Source organism: Lutra lutra, chromosome 5, assembly GCF_902655055.1.
Source record: "Lutra lutra chromosome 5, mLutLut1.2, whole genome shotgun sequence".
Taxonomy (NCBI): domain Eukaryota; kingdom Metazoa; phylum Chordata; class Mammalia; order Carnivora; family Mustelidae; genus Lutra; species Lutra lutra.
In genome coordinates this window covers 136587588-136606151 of record NC_062282.1, presented here as the reverse complement: position 1 = coordinate 136606151, position 18564 = coordinate 136587588, and the positions used below count along the sequence as shown (strand labels likewise).

Genomic DNA, 18564 nt, shown 5'->3' with positions numbered 1-18564 from the left:
AACTATTACCACACGAATCCTATTTTTAAGTCAAGGTCAGATAACAATGTTTTATATAAAATGTTTAAGAAATTTCTAATTATGAAACATGGCAAGGCCAAACAGAAGCTGTCAGCAGGCCAAATCTAGCCTAACATCTTTCATTTGGTAGAAGAGAAAAAAGTCTAGAGATGTGGATTCGACTTACCAAGTGAGATAGCCCAAATTCATTGTTCCATTTTCTAGGTCATAAGCTCTTTAACCATCTCTACTTATAAAGATATTACATATAATTTATTGGAGAATATCAGCAAAATGAGGCACTTGAATCATCGGTGGTCTTGCTTTAAACTACTCGCTGTCAGTTTCTGTCTTGTTGGGTTTCCATAATCTCAGTTTACACGGGAGGGGAGAATATGGTCTCTGCTATCTTTATTTTAGTTGCAGTCTACTTGTTATCATTTTTTTCACCAGTGTGTATGTTCTTTTTATGGCTATATTTATATAAATGTCCTACTGCCGTTGTTTATCTTTGATCGCCCGGACTTTGTTTTAATCTTCACAGACAGAAATGAAAGATGCCGCAAAATCTAGGAGCGCCTTGAGCAAAGGCCATGTCTAAACAGTCAAGAGGGTCAAACAGCGGCAGTTCGGTGCCTGCTGATGTGGACTGCTGTCCGGCAGGCACCTGCCATTAATCTTAAAAACAAAGCGTCAGAAGTCACATTTTTCTCTTTGTGGTCATGTGCCTTTAAACCCTCATTCCTGTTTGAACACAAGGTCCAAACATAATTACTAGCAAATTTTGAAACATTCAGCAGTGGCAGCTCCTATCAAGAAGTGAAAATGAGGGGTCAAGCCACACAGCTGGATCCCATTCCCGAAAAGGTTTGGGTTGCCTGGTCCCATCGGCACCTGGCCATTAAAAACTTGAACGTCCCTGATGGATGACTGGTGTTGAGCATCTTTTCATGTGTCTGTTGGCCATCTGGATGTCTTCTTTGGATACACATTTGTTCCTATCTTCTGCTCATTTGGATTATTTGGCTTTTTGGTGTTGGATTCTATAAGTTCTTTATAACTGGTGATCACCACAGGGGAGACAAGTGGGGGAATAGAAGAAACAGGTGATACTTATGATGATGAGTCCTAAGTAAGGTAAAAACAATCACTGCATCTCTATATTGTATACCTGACACTACCTGACACTAATACAACACTGTGTGTTAACTATGCTGGAATTTAAAACAACAACAACAACTTGAATGTCTCTGGGGAAAACATACACTCTGCCCCCTTTCTACCACTTTCTGCTGGCTTCCATCCCCACCTCACAGTCTTACGTACATCTCTGGTTCTTGAAGGCATTCGAGTTCATGACTCTGGGTCTAGACTTTTGGTAAACCTCGTCTTTGACATAATTTCTTATGATTACGAATGAACTCAACATCTGACATAACATCGGCCAGCACTGTTTCAACGACTTCAGAGTTGCGTCCCATAGACGGGTAGCAGCCACCTAAGTGAAATAAACCTATCATCAGATGACCACAATCATTTTTGGCTATCAAAACAACATGTACATGTCCATGAAATTCAGCATTCATCTGTTTATTCCTATTACCTGTAAGATAAAGCTTGACCTAGCCACGGCATTTGGGGTCCTTCATCATCTGGCCGCTACCTAAGTGTTTAAAACTACTTTCTTCACCAACACAAAGTCTCCACTTAAACACACAACCTGACCCGTGTACTTTTTCGCTCCTGGACTCTCCTGCCTTCCCTCTCCACTTTTCCAACCTCTCCTCACTCTTCAGAGTGGAGAGGTTAAGGAACTCCAATTTTTCCTATAGGCTTTTCTAAATCATCCCGGATTCAAAAGATCTTTCTTCCTTTGAAATGTAAATAAACATAGTCTCACTTCTGTTTAAATGCTCCGTAAACATTTGGTGAATGAATGACTGAATGAATTCCAGCATGACCACATTCTTAGGGCCACTTAATTATGGCCAAGTTGCTTTAACCTTCTTAAGATACAGTTTCATCATCTGTAAAAATGTGGGTTTGGGCAAGAGACTGAGATATTGTTTTGAAATTATCTAGCAGAGATTCTACATAGACTCAAAAGATACTAGGTAGAAAAAAGACTGGAGAAGTATTAGCCTGATTTACTGCCTCCTTCCCTCCTGTGTTGTTAGTTAACTTTTCCATTATGCATAGTGTCTCTTCCTAGCTAGATTATTGGATCAAGGACCCATTTCTTGACATTTTTTTCTGTCCTTCACAGTGGCTAGCAAAACATGGAGTTTTGCTAATAAAATACTGTTGATGAGTCAATAGCTTCTCTATTGAAAAATATGTCCCAAGATTTTGTCTGGTGACACTGGAATTCCCTCCTTTAGAGACATTCTCTCCTAAAACAAGCATCGGCCTAGCTAAAATCCAAACCTGCCTGGGAGATAGTAATAAATTATGTTGCATCAGTTATGAGTATATGTTCTGGTTACACTTTCTTGTTTACAAGGAGTAGAAACTAGCTTGCAGACTGTCGCTAGTATGCGAAGTATGATATGGTTTTGTTTAATCCAAAACCTTAGTAGAATTTGCTTTATTTAATGTTTTGCCAACATAACTGCAACATAGAAATACAGGGGACAAGAGAAATACAGATACTGCTCTATCAAGGAGGACAAGGAGTGAAATGGAATGAAGTGTAGCATCAGAATTGCAGCAAATGGCATCAGGAACCACAGTGACCAGCTGTCGTGATTTGCATTTCACCAAGGGGTTCCAAAGATGCAAGGCATTCAGGGCTAACACCAGAAAATCCCAGACAATCTGGTATAAGTTGGTCATCCTGTAAGGAACCACTAAACTTCCACCAAAAAAAACACACTTCCTCTAATTTCAAAAGTGCATTTGGGGTCAGCAGCACAAACCCGTCCCTGGCTGGTTATCAGCTGGTTAGGGCAAAGAGCTCACAAGGCCAAGGCTAAAGGTTTGATTTCCCAGGAAACTTGGCTCTCTTCCAGTCAGAGGCAGAGTGCTTCCCTTCAGCCAGCCGTCTTCCAGCATCTCTGACCCATCACAAGGGGAACAAGGAGAGGGAATGCGCAGCTACTTTGGACCAGATCCTCCGCTGCTGCTAGTAACATTGGTGGGCGGACACTGATGGTTTCCTTGGGCATCAACACAGAGTGAGTGAATAAGGTCACAAAAAGAAACTCACCCTTAAATGGGTTTGAAATAACCACACATAGCAGAATCTCCTCAATTTCATTCCAATACTGTGAGACAGGCCTGGCAGACAGCAAGCGCGGCAGGTCTGGGATCACCTGAGATTCCAGAGCCAGAAAGCCACAGAGATGGGGCGGGAACCCTCACCTCCTAGCGACTGTTTGTCATCGTGGTGACCGCGGCGGTGGCAGTGACAGAGGTCACAGCCGCCTGTAACCCAGCAAAACACACACCCTGAACATTGAGCTTGACTTTGTACATCTCCTTTCCATAAGGATTCCAGAACTCTTCAGGTTACTGGAATCACACGGGCCGCCTGAAAGCTCTCATGCACCTTGCCCAACACCAGCCGTGGCATGCTTGTGGGCTGATGATTTCCTGCACGTGTAAAGGCTTTACAAAGTGCAGTCAAATGCTCTGCCACTGAGCTATACCCCCTAGGCTTTACAAAGTGCATCCACATTCTCCACCCTGTTGCTCAGGTCCAGGGGATCCCAGAAAAGTATCCCCACTTTGAATGTTTAGGTGCTGCAAGTTTCTGTACCTCCCTCTTTCACGTCTTTATCTTCTCATAGACTCTTCTGCCTCCAGTCCGTAGGGTCGTGAGGTGTTTGGTGTTTGGATTAGTAAACTGACAGGTGAATTTCCCAAACACGTTTATTTTTCCTTTGGAAATGTGTGGGTAGGAAGAAAACCACTGTGTGTCCTACTTCCATGTTACTCATTAACTGACTTGAAAAAAAAAAAAAATAAACAGCGTTGGCTAGATTAGGAGTCATGTGAAGAAAGTTTCCTGCAATGCGGGAACCGAGCAAAGCTAAAATGCAGAGTTTTCCCCATGACAGGGGGGACTCAGAAAGGAGCCTCTGAGCTTCTTGCTTGACCTGGTGATCAATACGTGCACAATGGCGAGGAAAAGTCAGTCTCCCAGCGACTCGGTCTTCCAGTTTGACATTCCTGGCAGCCCAAGAAAGGCAGGCTCCGAGGCCCCACACAGCTCCACAGACAGCCCCAGCTCGGTGTTTCTCAGGTGGGTACCTCCGTGGGTCGCCCTGGTGGCCTGAGCCACCAGACCCGTGTTCCTTGGAGAGCTCTGTCCTCGTCCCTGGAGGCCGCAACCTGCCAAGGGGAAGGAGAAGGCACAGCCTGGGCATTTGGGCCAATGGATTAGAAGGGGGTACATAGCAAAGAATGTCACTTGCTGAGCAAATACAGCTATTACCACTATTAAGGGAACATAACGGTGAGTACCTTCTTTAGGAATTTTTTGTACTGGGTGACTGGCTGGCTCTGCCGTTCTTTAATTCTTGATCACTTTCATGTTCATAGGAAATGAAGTCAAATAGTTGAACCAAAAAAACCTTTCTTCCGTGTCAGAATTACCTGTGTTATTATCGAAAGAGTAAATTTGGGGGCTTTCTAAATTAATTATCAAAATAGTATTAGCTGTACTGTGGGTTCAACTATTTATTGTACAGATGGAAAGCAGCTTTGGCCTGATTGAGAACACACTCTTTTTTAGCTATAAATATTAATATCTACATAAATAAGACTCTGATAATTACATTTTTTTTAATTTTTATTTTTTTTTATTTGAGAGAGAGAGAGAGAGTAAGAGAGCACAAGCAGCAGAGGGAGAAGAAGCAGGCTCCCGGCTTAGCAGGGAGCCCAATGCAGGGCTCGATCCCAGGACCCTGAGATCATGACCTGAGCTGAAGGCAGAGGCTTAACTGTCTGAGCCACCCACGTGCCCCAATAATTACATATTTTTAATGAAAACCCATGTTATCAACTCTTTATTCATTTTGACCTCCTAATAATTGTCTAGGAACTTACAAAATGTAGAAATCAAATCCAAGTGGAAATAATTTCAAGAGAAAGTTTCTTACCCAACTTTGATGTAAACTTTAATGTTATCCCACATGAACCTCCCAAGTGAAGCCAGAGGAAAGACCTCCACACTAGAAGTTTACGTCTACACGACACCGCAGCCAGAAAGTTGATCATTTATTTTGTTTCTTCATCATTTAAATCATTTATACAAAAAGGTGCTCCTCAAAATTATAGCTTTTAAAAATTAAATGGAAACAAAGAAATCCCATTTCATTAAGTGGTGTTTGCATATCAGAATGTCAGGCTACAAAAATCAGTAAAATAATTTAATTTTATTTTACTATATTATTTTATTTTATTTTTATTTATCTATTTGAGAGAGAGAGAGAATGAGAGAGAATGCACGAGAGGGGAGAGGTCAGAGAGAGAAGCAGACTTCCCTCTGAGCAGGGAGCCTGATTGGGGACTCAATCCCAGGACTCCAGGATCATGACCTGAGCTGAAGGCAGTTGCTTAACCAACTGAGCCACCCACATGCCCCAAGTGAAATAATTTTAAGAAGAAGTTTTGGGGATAAAGAGCCTGAATTTATGCAAAATGTTATGTAACACCTTTATTTTTAGGTTAACTTAGTTTTTTCCATCCATCATGAAAATGAATTTATCTGACTTTCATTGTCTGAGCAAGAGGACAACTCCTGTGATTAAAAATGTAAAACCTCTGTATTATTCCCATAATTTGCTGAATTTTGAATGTTTCTCAAATAATTTTGTCTGCTTAATCCACCTCTTCTGTAAATAATGCCAACTCTTCTAGGAGCTCAAGTTCTAATCAGGAAAAACAAAATTAAAATGTAAAACAAATATTTAAAATATATAAAATACAGAAAGTATAATTTAAATGAACACACATATTATTTAAATAAATTTAAATAAATAGAAAAAAAATAAAATAAAAATCTGCATCAACTTAAAGTCAAGCCTCTTTCAAAAACAGCCCACGCCTACTCTATCTGCATATTAGATATTAAATATCAAATGTCTATATTAGGATCTAGAAATGATTTTTTGTGTGTGTATTGGAACCCATCTAAAACACTATGTGTATCTCCAAACACTTTGGGCACTGAAGGACTTTCATTGTGGTTGAAAAATCTACTTAATGTGTTATATAGTAAATCATTCCAAATAATTCATGGGAGCATTTAGGCACATGCTGGTTAACTATTTGAGGTATAAAATAAGACCAGGTAAACACTTCCCTTTACCTTCTCAATAAATACTAAGAATTTATGGGGCTGATGTGATATCCTATTATCATTTCCCAAACCAGAAGCAATAAAATGTACTCTGAGATCAACAAACCACTTCAGATAGGCACAGATACAATTTATGCAGTGCTCTTATTCAAACATTTAACACAGATTCACTGAGTGACCGTCATATGCCAGGCTATATGGAGCACACAGCGTACAATCATAAGCCAGACAAACCCAGTCTCTGCCTTCAAAGAGGTTATTATAATGTTTAACATCAAAGACAGGCTAAAAAATTATGAATGCATAAACGTATATACCTCTATATACATAATTCTTATATTAACATTTATTATCATAGGAAACAGTTACAGGACTGAGAAAAAGAGCCAGATAAAGAAAACTAACCTAGATGGGATGGCAAGGGAAGGAGTCTTTAAGGAATTAATAATTCAGGTGTCTTCGAGGATGAAAAAAGCCAACCATGGAGTGACCATGGAAAGGACATGCTGCCCAAAGGGAGGGAAAGATCATAAGTCTTGAGGAATCTGGGAAGAGAAGCATCTGATGAAACTGGAGAAGGGGTTTAGGATTCTCTCTTAACTGCAGTGGGAAACCACTGGGTGGTTTAGAATAGGGGAGTCTCACAATGTGGTGTTCCCTTTAGAAGGGCATACTAAAGGGAATACCACATTGTGAGACTCCCCATTGTGAAACTCCAGAGAGGCCCCTCTTTGGGTGATTTCCAGGTTTCTGCTCTGCCGAGCGATACTGGATCTTGCCCACATCTCCCCATGACCTTGTGTAAGAGCGTCTGTAAGGTACGGAGCCAGCAGACGCATTACTGGGTCACAGTTTATAGGCACGATTAACGCTGCTCATGATGTCAACTTGTGTTCCAAAGTGTTGTGTCATTCACGATCCTACCTGCAATGATTCTGCTGCCTACACAACATTGACATTGTCTGACTTTTTAATTTTTTCTAATCCAGAAGCTGTGAAATGGCATCTCACTGGGGTTTTAATGTCCATTTCCCTTATTAATACAAAAGGAGCATCTTTTCAACATGTTTCTTGATTATTTTCATTTCCTCTTCAATAAAATACCTGCTTATAGATTTATGACCCTTTGGGGCAGAAGGCAGGTGGGAAGACAGGATACTGTCTTTTTCTTATTTTTAGATAGTTTTAAAAACACTGCAGATACTAATTTTTTGTTACTTATATGTATGGTGTAAATATTTTATTCCAGCATATGATTTGTCTGTTCACATTCTCTGTCATATCCAAGTTCTTATTCTTAATTTATCAATGCCTTATTTTCTTAATGATTTGCACTTTCTGTGACTCGTTTACAAAATCCTGACCTACTCTGAGGTCATTAGAATGTTCTTACCTATTGTCTGCTAAAAGTGTGTTTTCTTGCTCTGTCACACATTGCTGTCTTAATTAGTACAACTTTATAATAAAAGTTTTGCTGTCTGGTAAGACAAAACTCCTTACCTAGTTCAAAAATGACTGGCTACTCTTGGGACACCTGTATGGCTCAATGGGTTAAGCCTCTGCCTTTGGCTTAGGTCATGATCTCAGGGTCCTGGGATTGAGCCCTTCATTGGGCTCCTTGCTCAGTGGGAAGCCTGCTTCTTCCTCTCTCTCTGCCTGCCTTTCTGCCTACTTATGATCTCTCTCACTCTCTCTCTCTCTCTGTGTCAAATAAATAAAAATAAATAAATCTTAAAAAAAAAAAAGACTGGCTACTCTTGACCCTTTTGCTTTTCCATTTAAATTTTAGAATCAGTTTATCGAATGAAGACTTATTCTTAGTTGAAATTGCTTTAAGTCTATTACTTAATTTGAGGAAATTAAGTCTACTTCTCCTTATATTGTGTTAAATATACCTATTCATGCACATAGTATGTCCTTCCATTTATTTAGGCTTTCATTAATATCCTTTGATAAAGTTTTAGAATATTCTACATAAAGACCTTACACATTTTTATACTTATTCCTACATACTTTACACCACTGTTGCCATTGGAAATAAATACAAATAAATATATATATACATATATATATACACACACATATTTTTTTAAAGATTTTTTTATTTATTTGACAGAGAGAGACACAGTGATTTATTTATTTTTAGAGAAAGAGAGTGTGTGTATGCACACATGCAGGGGCAGATGAAAAGGGAGAGAGAATAAAGCAGAGTTCCCATGGAGCCCAATGGTGGGGCTCCACACAGGGCTCCACACAGGCTCAGTCCCAGCACCCTGACATCATGACCTGATCCAAAATAAAAAATCCACTGCTAATCCGACCCCTGGAAGTCTATGCCTCTTAATCCCCTTTACCTATTTCACCCATTTCCCTACCTCCCTCCCCTCTGGCAGCTATCAATTTGTTCTCTGATTCTGTAAGTCCGATTCTGTTTTGTTTCCTTTGTTTCATTTTTTAGAATGCACATATAAGTGAAATCATATGGTATTTGCTTTTCTCTGTCTCACTTATCATAATACCCTTGGGTATATCCATGTTGCCACAAAAGGCAAGATTTCTTTCTTTCTTTCTTTTTTTTTTTTTTTTGATGGCTAAACTAATATTCCGTTCTGTGTGTGTGTGTGTGTGTGTGTGTGTGTGCATGCCATATCTTCTTTATCCATTCATCTACTGATGGACATTTAGGTTGCTTCCATACCTTGGCTTTTGTAAATAATGCTGCAATAAACAGAGACATGCATACATATTTTCATATTAGCATTTGTGTTTTCTTTGGATAAATACCTAGAAGTGGAATTGCTAGATCTTACAGTGGTTTCACTTTCAATTTTTTGAGGATCCTCCATACTGTTTTCAATAGTAGCTACACCAATGAACATTTCCTACCAACAGTGCACAAGAGTTCCCTCCTTCCCACATCCTTGCTAACACTTGTTATTTCTAATTTTTTCGATACCAGCCATTCTAACAGACATGAGGTGGTATCTCATTTTGGCTTTGATTTACATTTCCCTGATGATGAGAGATGTGGAGCATTGTTTCATGTGTCTGTTGGCCATCTGGATGTCTTTTTTTTTTTTTTAAGATTTTTTTTTTTTTTTAATTTGACAGAGATCACAGTAGACAGAGGCAGGCAGAGAGAGAGAGAGGGAAGCAGGCTCCCTGCTGAGCAGAGAGCCCGATACGGGACTCGATCCCAGGACCCTGAGATCATGACCTGAGCCAAAGGCAGCAGCTTAACCCACTGAGCTGCCCAGGCATCCCCATCTGGATGTCTTCTTTAGAAAAGTGTCTATTCAGGTCCTCTGCCCATTTTTTAATAGAGTTTTGTGTTTTTTTCTGCTTTTTTTTATATGAGTTCTTTGTATATGTTGGATGTTAGCCCCTCATCTGATATATCATTTGTGAATATCTTCTCCTATTCAGTAGCCTGCCTTTTCATTTTATTGGTGGTTTTCTTTACTCTGCAAAAGCTTTTTAGTTTGTTGCCCTCGCCTGAGGAGACAGATCAAAGAAAACAAACTCCGAAAAGATGAGGCAGCACTATGCTGGAATGTGGGACCATGGTGGGACAATGGTGGGACCAGCCTAGGCTTCCTCAGACTCCTTCAGTGCTCTGGTTTGGGGATCACCCCAGGCTGCAGTCAACAATGACCATGGCAGGTCCAAGGTAGCCTTACAGTCACATTCATGCCTCCACCCAGTGGCCCCACTGATTCTGTCCCTGTTCATCTATTGTCCCAGCTGCCACCAGTGAATGGCAGAGGAAATATTGGCCCTTTTTCTCTCTCTTCCCAACAGCCTTGATTTTTCTTAGCCACACTCACTTCCCCCGCTATCAGAGAAAGAGCAGGAGCACTTTTTGGTACCTCAAGAAGAGGAACTCTGTAGGCATCATATTATGACCCATTTTCACTAGATGAGTCCATATCCCAGCTCCTGTTCATTGGGATTTGTAGAGGTAAGGGTTATATTTAGAATCTGGAGGGAGCTGAGTTCTGAGAAATGGGTTTTCCTCCCTAGGAGAAGGGATGAACAGGTAACAGTCAAAGAAAGCAGGACTGTGTTAAGAGGATATAGTAGTAGCAGTCGTAGTGTCCTAAGCGTGGTGTGGGTGTTTCAGCAAATGGCATACCTCTCTATTCTTAGTGGGCAAGGTTCACTGGCAGGACCTGGGAACTCTGCCGAGCCTCAGGGGAGCTTGAAGAGCAGACTATCAGAAAGAAAAGAGATGATGAAGTATACTAGTGAAATGGGGCTGTGGAAGTTAGAATGAGGAGATGCCTCTCCTCAAAGAGCAACAGGCATCTCTGACAGGAGGGGTAGAATTTTCCCAGCAGGAAAGAAGAAAACTCCCAGCCTCTAACCTGGCCCGGAGAGAATGGACTTGCAGTTTCTTTCCCAAACTTTGCCAGACACTTCCTCACAGTCTATGTATACCAAGCACTCAATATTCTGTCAGCACACATGCTCTATCCTTACACCAGGCTTCCAAACACGCTGGGAGCCCTCCCTTGACTGCCTCAAAAATTCCTATTCATCTTTCAAGTTGTACCTCCAGAAAGGTCTTCTCTAACATCTGGGGAGAACTTCTACCTCCACCCCTCAGAAGTAGCTGCCTTTTTTATTTGTTGACATCCCATCCACTATTAACCACTTATCAGAATGGACTATCAGGAGAGGTACGGTTTACAAAGTCGGTGAAGCTTAAGCTTCCACCCCCACTTACACAGGCCCCTTCCAAGGCCCTGGGAGTATCCGTAGCAAGCTCCTCAGATAGGCATACCTTTCTGTAAAGCTTTTGGACAATACTTCAACTACCATTATGACTGCTGTCTCTCTTCATTCCGATTTTCTCTCCTATCCAGTGGGCAAGGGCTTTTTTGACATTATGAGCTAAGGGGAAGTTGTTTGGAGATGCATTTCATTTGGGATTGCAGGAATTAATTTGTCATGTGTGAGTTGTTACTAGCCAACCTGGCTTCCTGGAATATTCCCACCACACATGAAAGGTCAGAGATGAGATCACGATAGGAATATGTCCTCCGGGTACAGTTTATCAGCAGTATGTAGGCAGTGAAAGAGAAACAAGATTCGATATGTATAGGACCAGAAGCTAGTTTCTGGTAAATTTTTCCAGTCATCAGATGTGGTGGACTCTGTCCTCATTAATGCCAGCACAAAACAGAAGTTCTCTCCTGTTAGGACCATAAACTTGATAATGTAGCTGATACCATTTTAAGTACACCAAACTTTTTTCTTCTTCTTCTTTGGTGGTAATTGCATGATTTATCAGAATTTCTGTCTTTATGGGACACAAACCCAAGGTAATACTAAAAACAGCAATTGCTTTTGTGTGTGTATCATATAATAGACCACATCTTATTTTTATTCTTTTATACTTACAGTGCTGATGAAGGAATGGATGTGATTCCCTAGGCATGAATCCGTTAGTGGAATGCATGCTGGCTTCTTAGTGACTACCTGTTAGAAGTTTCTTATTTGGGGTGATCTTGAACATATTTATAGAAAAACTAAGTTTATAAAAATGTTTCTCATCAGTGTCCAGTTCATTAAATTTTCATAACACCTAAACTTGTTTTTAAAAAACAATTTAAAAAATTACTAACCTATGCATTAAGCCTTGACTCACTTGACTCACTTTTTAAACGACATTTTCAAATGTCATGAAAATTTATTTTGGATGAGCTTATCTTTAAGTTCCTACTTTCATTAAAAGCTTTTTATCTTAACTGGTTTTTTAAAAAAAATCAATCAGGTTCATTTACATCCTCTCCTCCCTCCCTCTCTCTCTCTCCCCCCTCTCTCTTTCCTCCATGTCTAATGTAAAGCCAGGCAAGTGTACCTGAGCTGCAAGTTCCAGCAGTTCCCTCCATGGGTAACTATGTGGAGTTGTAAGAGGGCAAATTGGCCAGCCCTGCCAAGAAGTACAGGAGTGATGAATGAGGGCTTCTTTATAGTTAACGGCACAGAAAGAACCTCTACTATTTTCACAGTGTCTTACTTGTGGGAACTTTTTACAGATGTGACCTTACTAACCTTAGCGGCTTTTTGCTATGGTGGATGGATTATGGTAGTTACTCTTTAGTGCTTAGATAATGAAGAAAAGAACGGAAAAAGGAAAAGACGTTTTCTGCTGTGGCTGTCTGGCAAAATTAATCTAACGAAATTAGTTCAGGTAGTGAACGCACAGCCAGAGAGGTAACAGAATGGCGTTACCCAACTTCACTGATTAATATATTCACCCGGTGTGACTTCAAATTATGTGAGCTATTTCCAAAAAATCAAATCTATCCTCAAGAGTCATTTAATTTTGTTTCTTCAGCCCACCCAGGGTGACTTTCACAACCTCAGAAGTAGGCATGTGACTCTCTTTGAAAGAACAAAGTTAAGGAGACCTACCCGGAATTCTCTATTCTCTATTGACCCATTATGTGATTCTATGGGTTTTGGTGAAATTTATTTGCAAAAAAGACAAGGGTATTTGTCTTAGGTAATTTTCAGGAATGGTGAAAGAACAAATATGATGGGTAATTTCATTTAACAAACAGCTATGGAATCCCTTCTATAATACTGCATGGAAGGAGGACTGCCTGGTATATATCTGGTTTGGATACTCACTCGTGGCATAAACCCTCGGTGCCTCACTTTCCTTGATGGTAAAATGGGGACAATCTTAAGATGGCTGATACTATTAAACAAGACAATATACAAAGTGCTTGGACAGCAAATGTTCTAACAAGGTGATTATAAGGCAGGAGAGAAGATCTACAGAGAAATAATGGTATATTCACTCACCACCTAGAACTCTTAGAAGCTAGAAATACATCCTTGCCTCTCCATCTATAGTATCTGGCACAGAGAAGAAACTCTATAATGAGAAGAGAGCCTTGCAAAGTAAGTAAATGGCTGCAAACCCAGCTCCTGCTTTTAGGAGCTCCAATTTCTGTTGGTCACAGACACACCTGCTGGCTACTATACAAGGCAGGCAGTGTGCATGTACTAGGAAGATTGTATTATTAGCCTAACTCTCCAATCTGTAATTTCCTTCAGCATGTTTATGGCTGATCCCCATGTTGCAAAACTTACATCTAGAAATAACTGCACATTTCAAATGCTTAGTGCCACAAAATAAACCTTACCTAATGTGAAAAGGTAATGGCTGTCAGGACGTTCCTGGGGAGAAAAAAAAAAAAAAAACCCAAAACCCTATTTTATTACTTCCAATAAACCCACAGGGGCAGAACAGTGGGCCATGAATAAGCTTCACTCCAAACACACTCCTATACAAGGGTAATAAAGCCAGAAGCAAGAATGGTGAAATCATACCAGGGCCTGCATTTATCTCCCAGACTTGTCTTTTGAACGCTGGGAAATACTGGCTGTGACCTGGCCAGCTTCCCTGGTCCTATATCTTATTCCAGGAAGCTTCCACTCCACTCATGCATGCGAGTCCCGCCTTTGCACATTCTGAGCTGCCCACAACACTCTGGCAGAGTAAATTCTGTGTGGTCCTTTGAAACTGGACCAAACATCCCTGTCTTTGGAAAGCCTCCCTTGACACCCTTTTCTCGGCTGTGTAGTATCTTTTGTTTACCTCCATGACCACATTTATCACAAGCTGCATTACTCTTGTTACATTTCTTTCTTCCTCACTTTGCTGCCTTATTTCTAACCCAACCATTCAGCGCAGTTCCTGGGACAAAATAGACAACAATAAATGTCAGAGGGTGGGGGGCGGACAGAGCAGTGAGGAGCTCCCCTGAGATGACAGGCAAACCTGGCCCCTGCTGGGGTGCTTGCTGGGATGCAGCGGGCCTGGCCCCAGGAAGGCTGATGCTCTACAGCACAGTGAGAGCACACAGGGAGGAGCCGGCTCAGTGCAGGAGGGCAGCTAGAGACAAAGCCGAAGGATGGATCAGATCTTCTGACTCACCGTTCTGGACCTTCTCGCTGTTCCACAGTGATTGATTATTAGATCTGAACTAGCATTTGCCTATACTGTGGTCCCAAATGTTTTATCCTTGCAGTTGGGAAAAGAGAGGGGAAGAATTACAAGGAGCCATAGAGGCTGAGGTTTCTGTTTCCATAAATTGAAGGGCACACTTGATTTTAATGTATTTTCACACTGCATTCAGTTTACAAATAAACTAAATGACTGTAAAATTGAATTAAACTCAGCATAAAAGAAAAAAGAATGAAACAAAACATCAGTTTTTCATTTAAGGAATGATCCCCACAAACGCTGCACACTTTCCTGACTTCATGCCTCTAAGCTCGCTCTCTCTGCCTGGAGTAACATCTCCCTCCAAGAGCACTAAATCAACGTGACTAGAAATCCGGCGGTGAATACAACAAGGGTGGCCTGTGTTCTTGAATTACTCTCCTCAGAGGAAGTCACACAAGGGCAGGATTTTGAGTGTCTTGCATAGAGGAGGACAGGTAAACGGACCAAAGGGCAGAAACCCAGCCTCCAGGCCATAAAGCAATGGCAGAGGAGACGCAGTTCCCAGCACAAAGAAATGGTAATTCTGTGACGTGATATAGGTGTTAGCTAACCCTACCTCAGTAATCGCATTACAATACAGAAATGTCTTAGATGAACAGGTTGCACACTTCCAACTTACACAATGGTACTTGTCAATTATATCTCAATAAAAATAATAATACTTAAAAAAAAAAAAAGAAATGGAAGGTAAGAGGTGAGCTGAGCATGAGGCGAGGGGGTGGCAAAGAGAGAAAGAGCTAGAACCTAACACTGAGGAATTAGCCTTTTGCTATTCTCTGTGGAAGAGAAGAACCCCCGTTTCAGGCGGCTGACAGAACCCTGTGTCTCTAGAGCACACAGAGGGGGCGGGAGAATCAGAGGAAAGGATGCAGAGCCCAGACACACTTTCCTCAAAGCATAAAAATGAAGCTCAGAAGCTGAATTTTGTCCCAAGTTCTGAACAAAATAAAACACCCTCCAGAAAAAAAATATCATTCCTATTTCTCTCCCTATCAGAGACTGTATCCAACTAATACAAATTCTAAGTTAGCAGTCACTGCCTCCAATGCCACCTCTGGAGAACAAAAGATATTCTTTTCTCTTTTGTGGCTGTGCCTCACCATCAGCACCCAGGCTCTGCCCGCTGACCCTTGCACGATTCCACACCGCCCAACATCCAAAGGCAAATCCAACTCCAAATCACTCATTTAGGGGAACATGAAGTTTAACCAGGAGGCTCACCCCACAGTGGGGAAGAATGGCCAACAAAGGCTGTATGAATTACCAGCTGCCTCCCAGCTCGTTACACCAAATCTTCACCTCTTAAAATCATAAGCATCTACTTTCTCATACAGTATCTGTGTGTTTTGAATCTGGAAGTGAAGAGCGTGGTGGTTCTAGCTCAGGGACTCTGGTGAAGTTGCCGTCAGCTATCAACCATGGCTGCAATTATCCAAAGGCTTGACTGGGGCTAAAGGGGTGCATTTCTAACCACACCTGGTGGGTTAGTGCTGGTATCTGCAGGAGGCTTCAGTTCCTCTCCAACTGGAGAGAGGGTTGTTTACAACATGGAAGCTGGGGTTTACCCCAGAGCAAGTGATTCTTGAGACAGGACCGTGAAAGACACAATATCTTTAAGAACCCAGTTTCTGAACTACACCATCATTTTTGCAATATCTTGTTGGTGAAATAGGTCAGCCCTATGTATTCGGTGTGGGAGGGGACAATCCATGGGTGAGAATGCCAAGAAAGAGGCATCATTTGGAGCCATCCTGGAGGCTGGTGACTATAAGGGGTATGGGGGCGACATCAAGGTTGCCACATATTTCTAATCTGAAGGCAGTATATGCTGGAAGGACAGCCGGCTTAGAGTTGCACAGGCCTGTGTTTGTGTTGTGTTTTGGGGTTTTTTGTTTATTTGCACAGGCCTGTATTTGATCACAATGTTGGCACATGCTGTGTACCTTAGTCCAGTTACCTGAACTTTCTAAACCTCAGCTTTCTCATTTGTAAGATGGAAAAATAACACCTACAATCTGAGGACTGTTTTTGAGGATTAGGTATGGAGAATGTACATACTGTGGCGAATACTGGAGAATGGTTAACTGTTATAGTTACAAAGTAGGCTAAATGTTACTATAGCAACACAGTTGGAAGTCTTTACCCACACAACCCTGGGTCAACTCTAAGGGTTTGTTTGGATTTGTTTCTTTTCCCTCATATTCTTTTAAAAAAAAAATTTTTTTTTAAGATTTTATTTATTTGACAGAGAGAGAGAGACAGTTGACAGTAGGAACACAAGCAAGGAGAGTGGGAGAGGGAGAAGCAGGCTTCCCACTGAGCAGGGAGCCCGACACCCCGGGCTCAATCCCAGAACCCTGGGATCATGACCTGAGCCAAAGGCAGGCGGTTAACGACCGAGCCACGCAGGTGCCCCTTCCTCATATATTCTTTTATAACTTATAAACGACTTCAAGCTAAACACGTTTGTAGCAGTATATAAGGCTAAAAAACATGTATTTTTGTTTGTATATTTGAATAGATGTAGAAAACATGAAAACTTTAAGATCTAAACTTGACAGCAAGAGTTGTCAGGCTCTTGCATTTTTCCCATATGGCTGAAATCCATACTCTGATGACCTTAAAGAAACCTGGAAATAAGGTAAGGGTGGAGGGAATATACTGCATTCATGAGTTTTCTCAAAATCACAGTTTTTCTGGGAAGAAGTATGATTATCTCTAGAGAAAAACACAAGTTCCAGTGGCCAAGTGGTGTGTGATGTCAAAATGAAACATTTTTACAACAGGGCTACTGGTTTATAAGGTTACAGTATGTTCTTTACTCAGAAATTTGAGAGTTTGGGCTTTGCCTTTGATGCAAATTTCTCCACCCTTCATTTCTTCCACAGTAAAATAAGAGTAAGGACCCTATGAGAAGAAGCTTCTTCATGTGTGTACTCAGAATATTAACTCTCCAAATTTGTGCCCCAAAAGTTTAAGTAGAAAGAGCCCAGGCTTAGCCCTGACAGCCCTCTGGGACCCGGAACAAATCACTGATCCCCTCTTTTTCCTCATCTCACAAAATGGAGAAATCTACCAGTAAGAGGATTTTTTCCAGACAATGGGGAAGTTAAGGGACGGTGGGGAATGAAATGAGGTGAGATAAATAAATATAGAGAGATAGATATAGAGATACAGAGATATTTAATTATAAGCTCCTTCTGGGGAAAAAATGAAGAATCCTTTTCAGGGATTACTTTATTCTTATGGTATTTAATATTTATTTTAGTTGCTCTCTGAAGTGCGGGACTTACCACAAAGCTAATGAAGCTGAACTTTTAGGGCTGATCACCTGAATTAACCTCTTCTAATTCAATATTCTCTGTCCGCACCTGATTTTCACGTTTTTTTTTTCCTTAAAGAAGTCCCCCATATCATATAAGCTGCAGGCCCTACAAAACTGAATCTGCCCCAGTTGCTGCCCTTAACATAAATACACATTTTTCAACGAAGACCAATTTTCTAATGGTATCACCGGTGTTTCATCATCATCAGTGAGATAATATCCTACTAACAGCTTAACAAATCTATGTAAGAAACTTAACAAGAAACTATTACTATAGTATGAATGGGTATTTCCAAAATGACTGATTCCTGGAATAGATGGAAATACAACGTATCCCCTATGTGCATGTATTATTTTTCATAATATTCATATTGTCATTTATACAGGATGGTCACATTACATAAACCATATAATTCATGAACCACATATACTAGAGTATATAACATATTTAATGTAGAATTTAATTTTAGCATAAAACATAGATAAAGGTGGTAGAATATTTTGCTTCTCAAAAGAGAAGAAAAATATTGTCAAATATTCTATCAATATTATTATATACCACACATTGCGGGGTTTAAAGAAATATAGATTCCAGAAATCCAAAAGTTGCTGTACCGATAATAATTCCTCTCTGAGGTGAGAAGTAGCATAGAACAGTAGTTAGGAATGTCGACCCCATAGGGTGCCTGGGTGGCCCCTCCAGTGAGCTTTTGATTCTGGGTTTCAGCTCAGGTCGTGACCTCAGGTCCTGAGATCCAGCCCCACTTGGGGATCAGCTCAGCTCAGTGCAGAGCAGTCTTGTCCCTCTCCCTCCCCCGACTCACACGCACACACATTCTCTCTCAAATAAAGAAATAAAATCTGGAAGGAAGGAAGGAGAGGGGGAGGGCGGGAGGGAAGGAG

At 41.0% G+C, this 18564-nt stretch overlaps 1 protein-coding gene across 2 annotated transcripts in view; it reads left to right on the top strand.

Moving 5' to 3' along the window:
• The first annotated feature begins 4014 nt into the window (after positions 1-4014).
• Positions 4015-18564, top strand: part of GRAMD2B (GRAM domain containing 2B) — a 111122-nt gene continuing 96572 nt past the window's right edge. The window contains exon 1 of one of the 2 annotated variants that reach the window (XM_047729974.1): positions 4015-4246. In XM_047729974.1, the coding sequence (XP_047585930.1) occupies positions 4122-4246 (125 nt within the window). In that variant the 5' untranslated portion in view covers positions 4015-4121. The remainder of the gene's footprint in view (positions 4247-18564) is intronic. The other variant, XM_047729975.1, reaches the window with a different exon arrangement.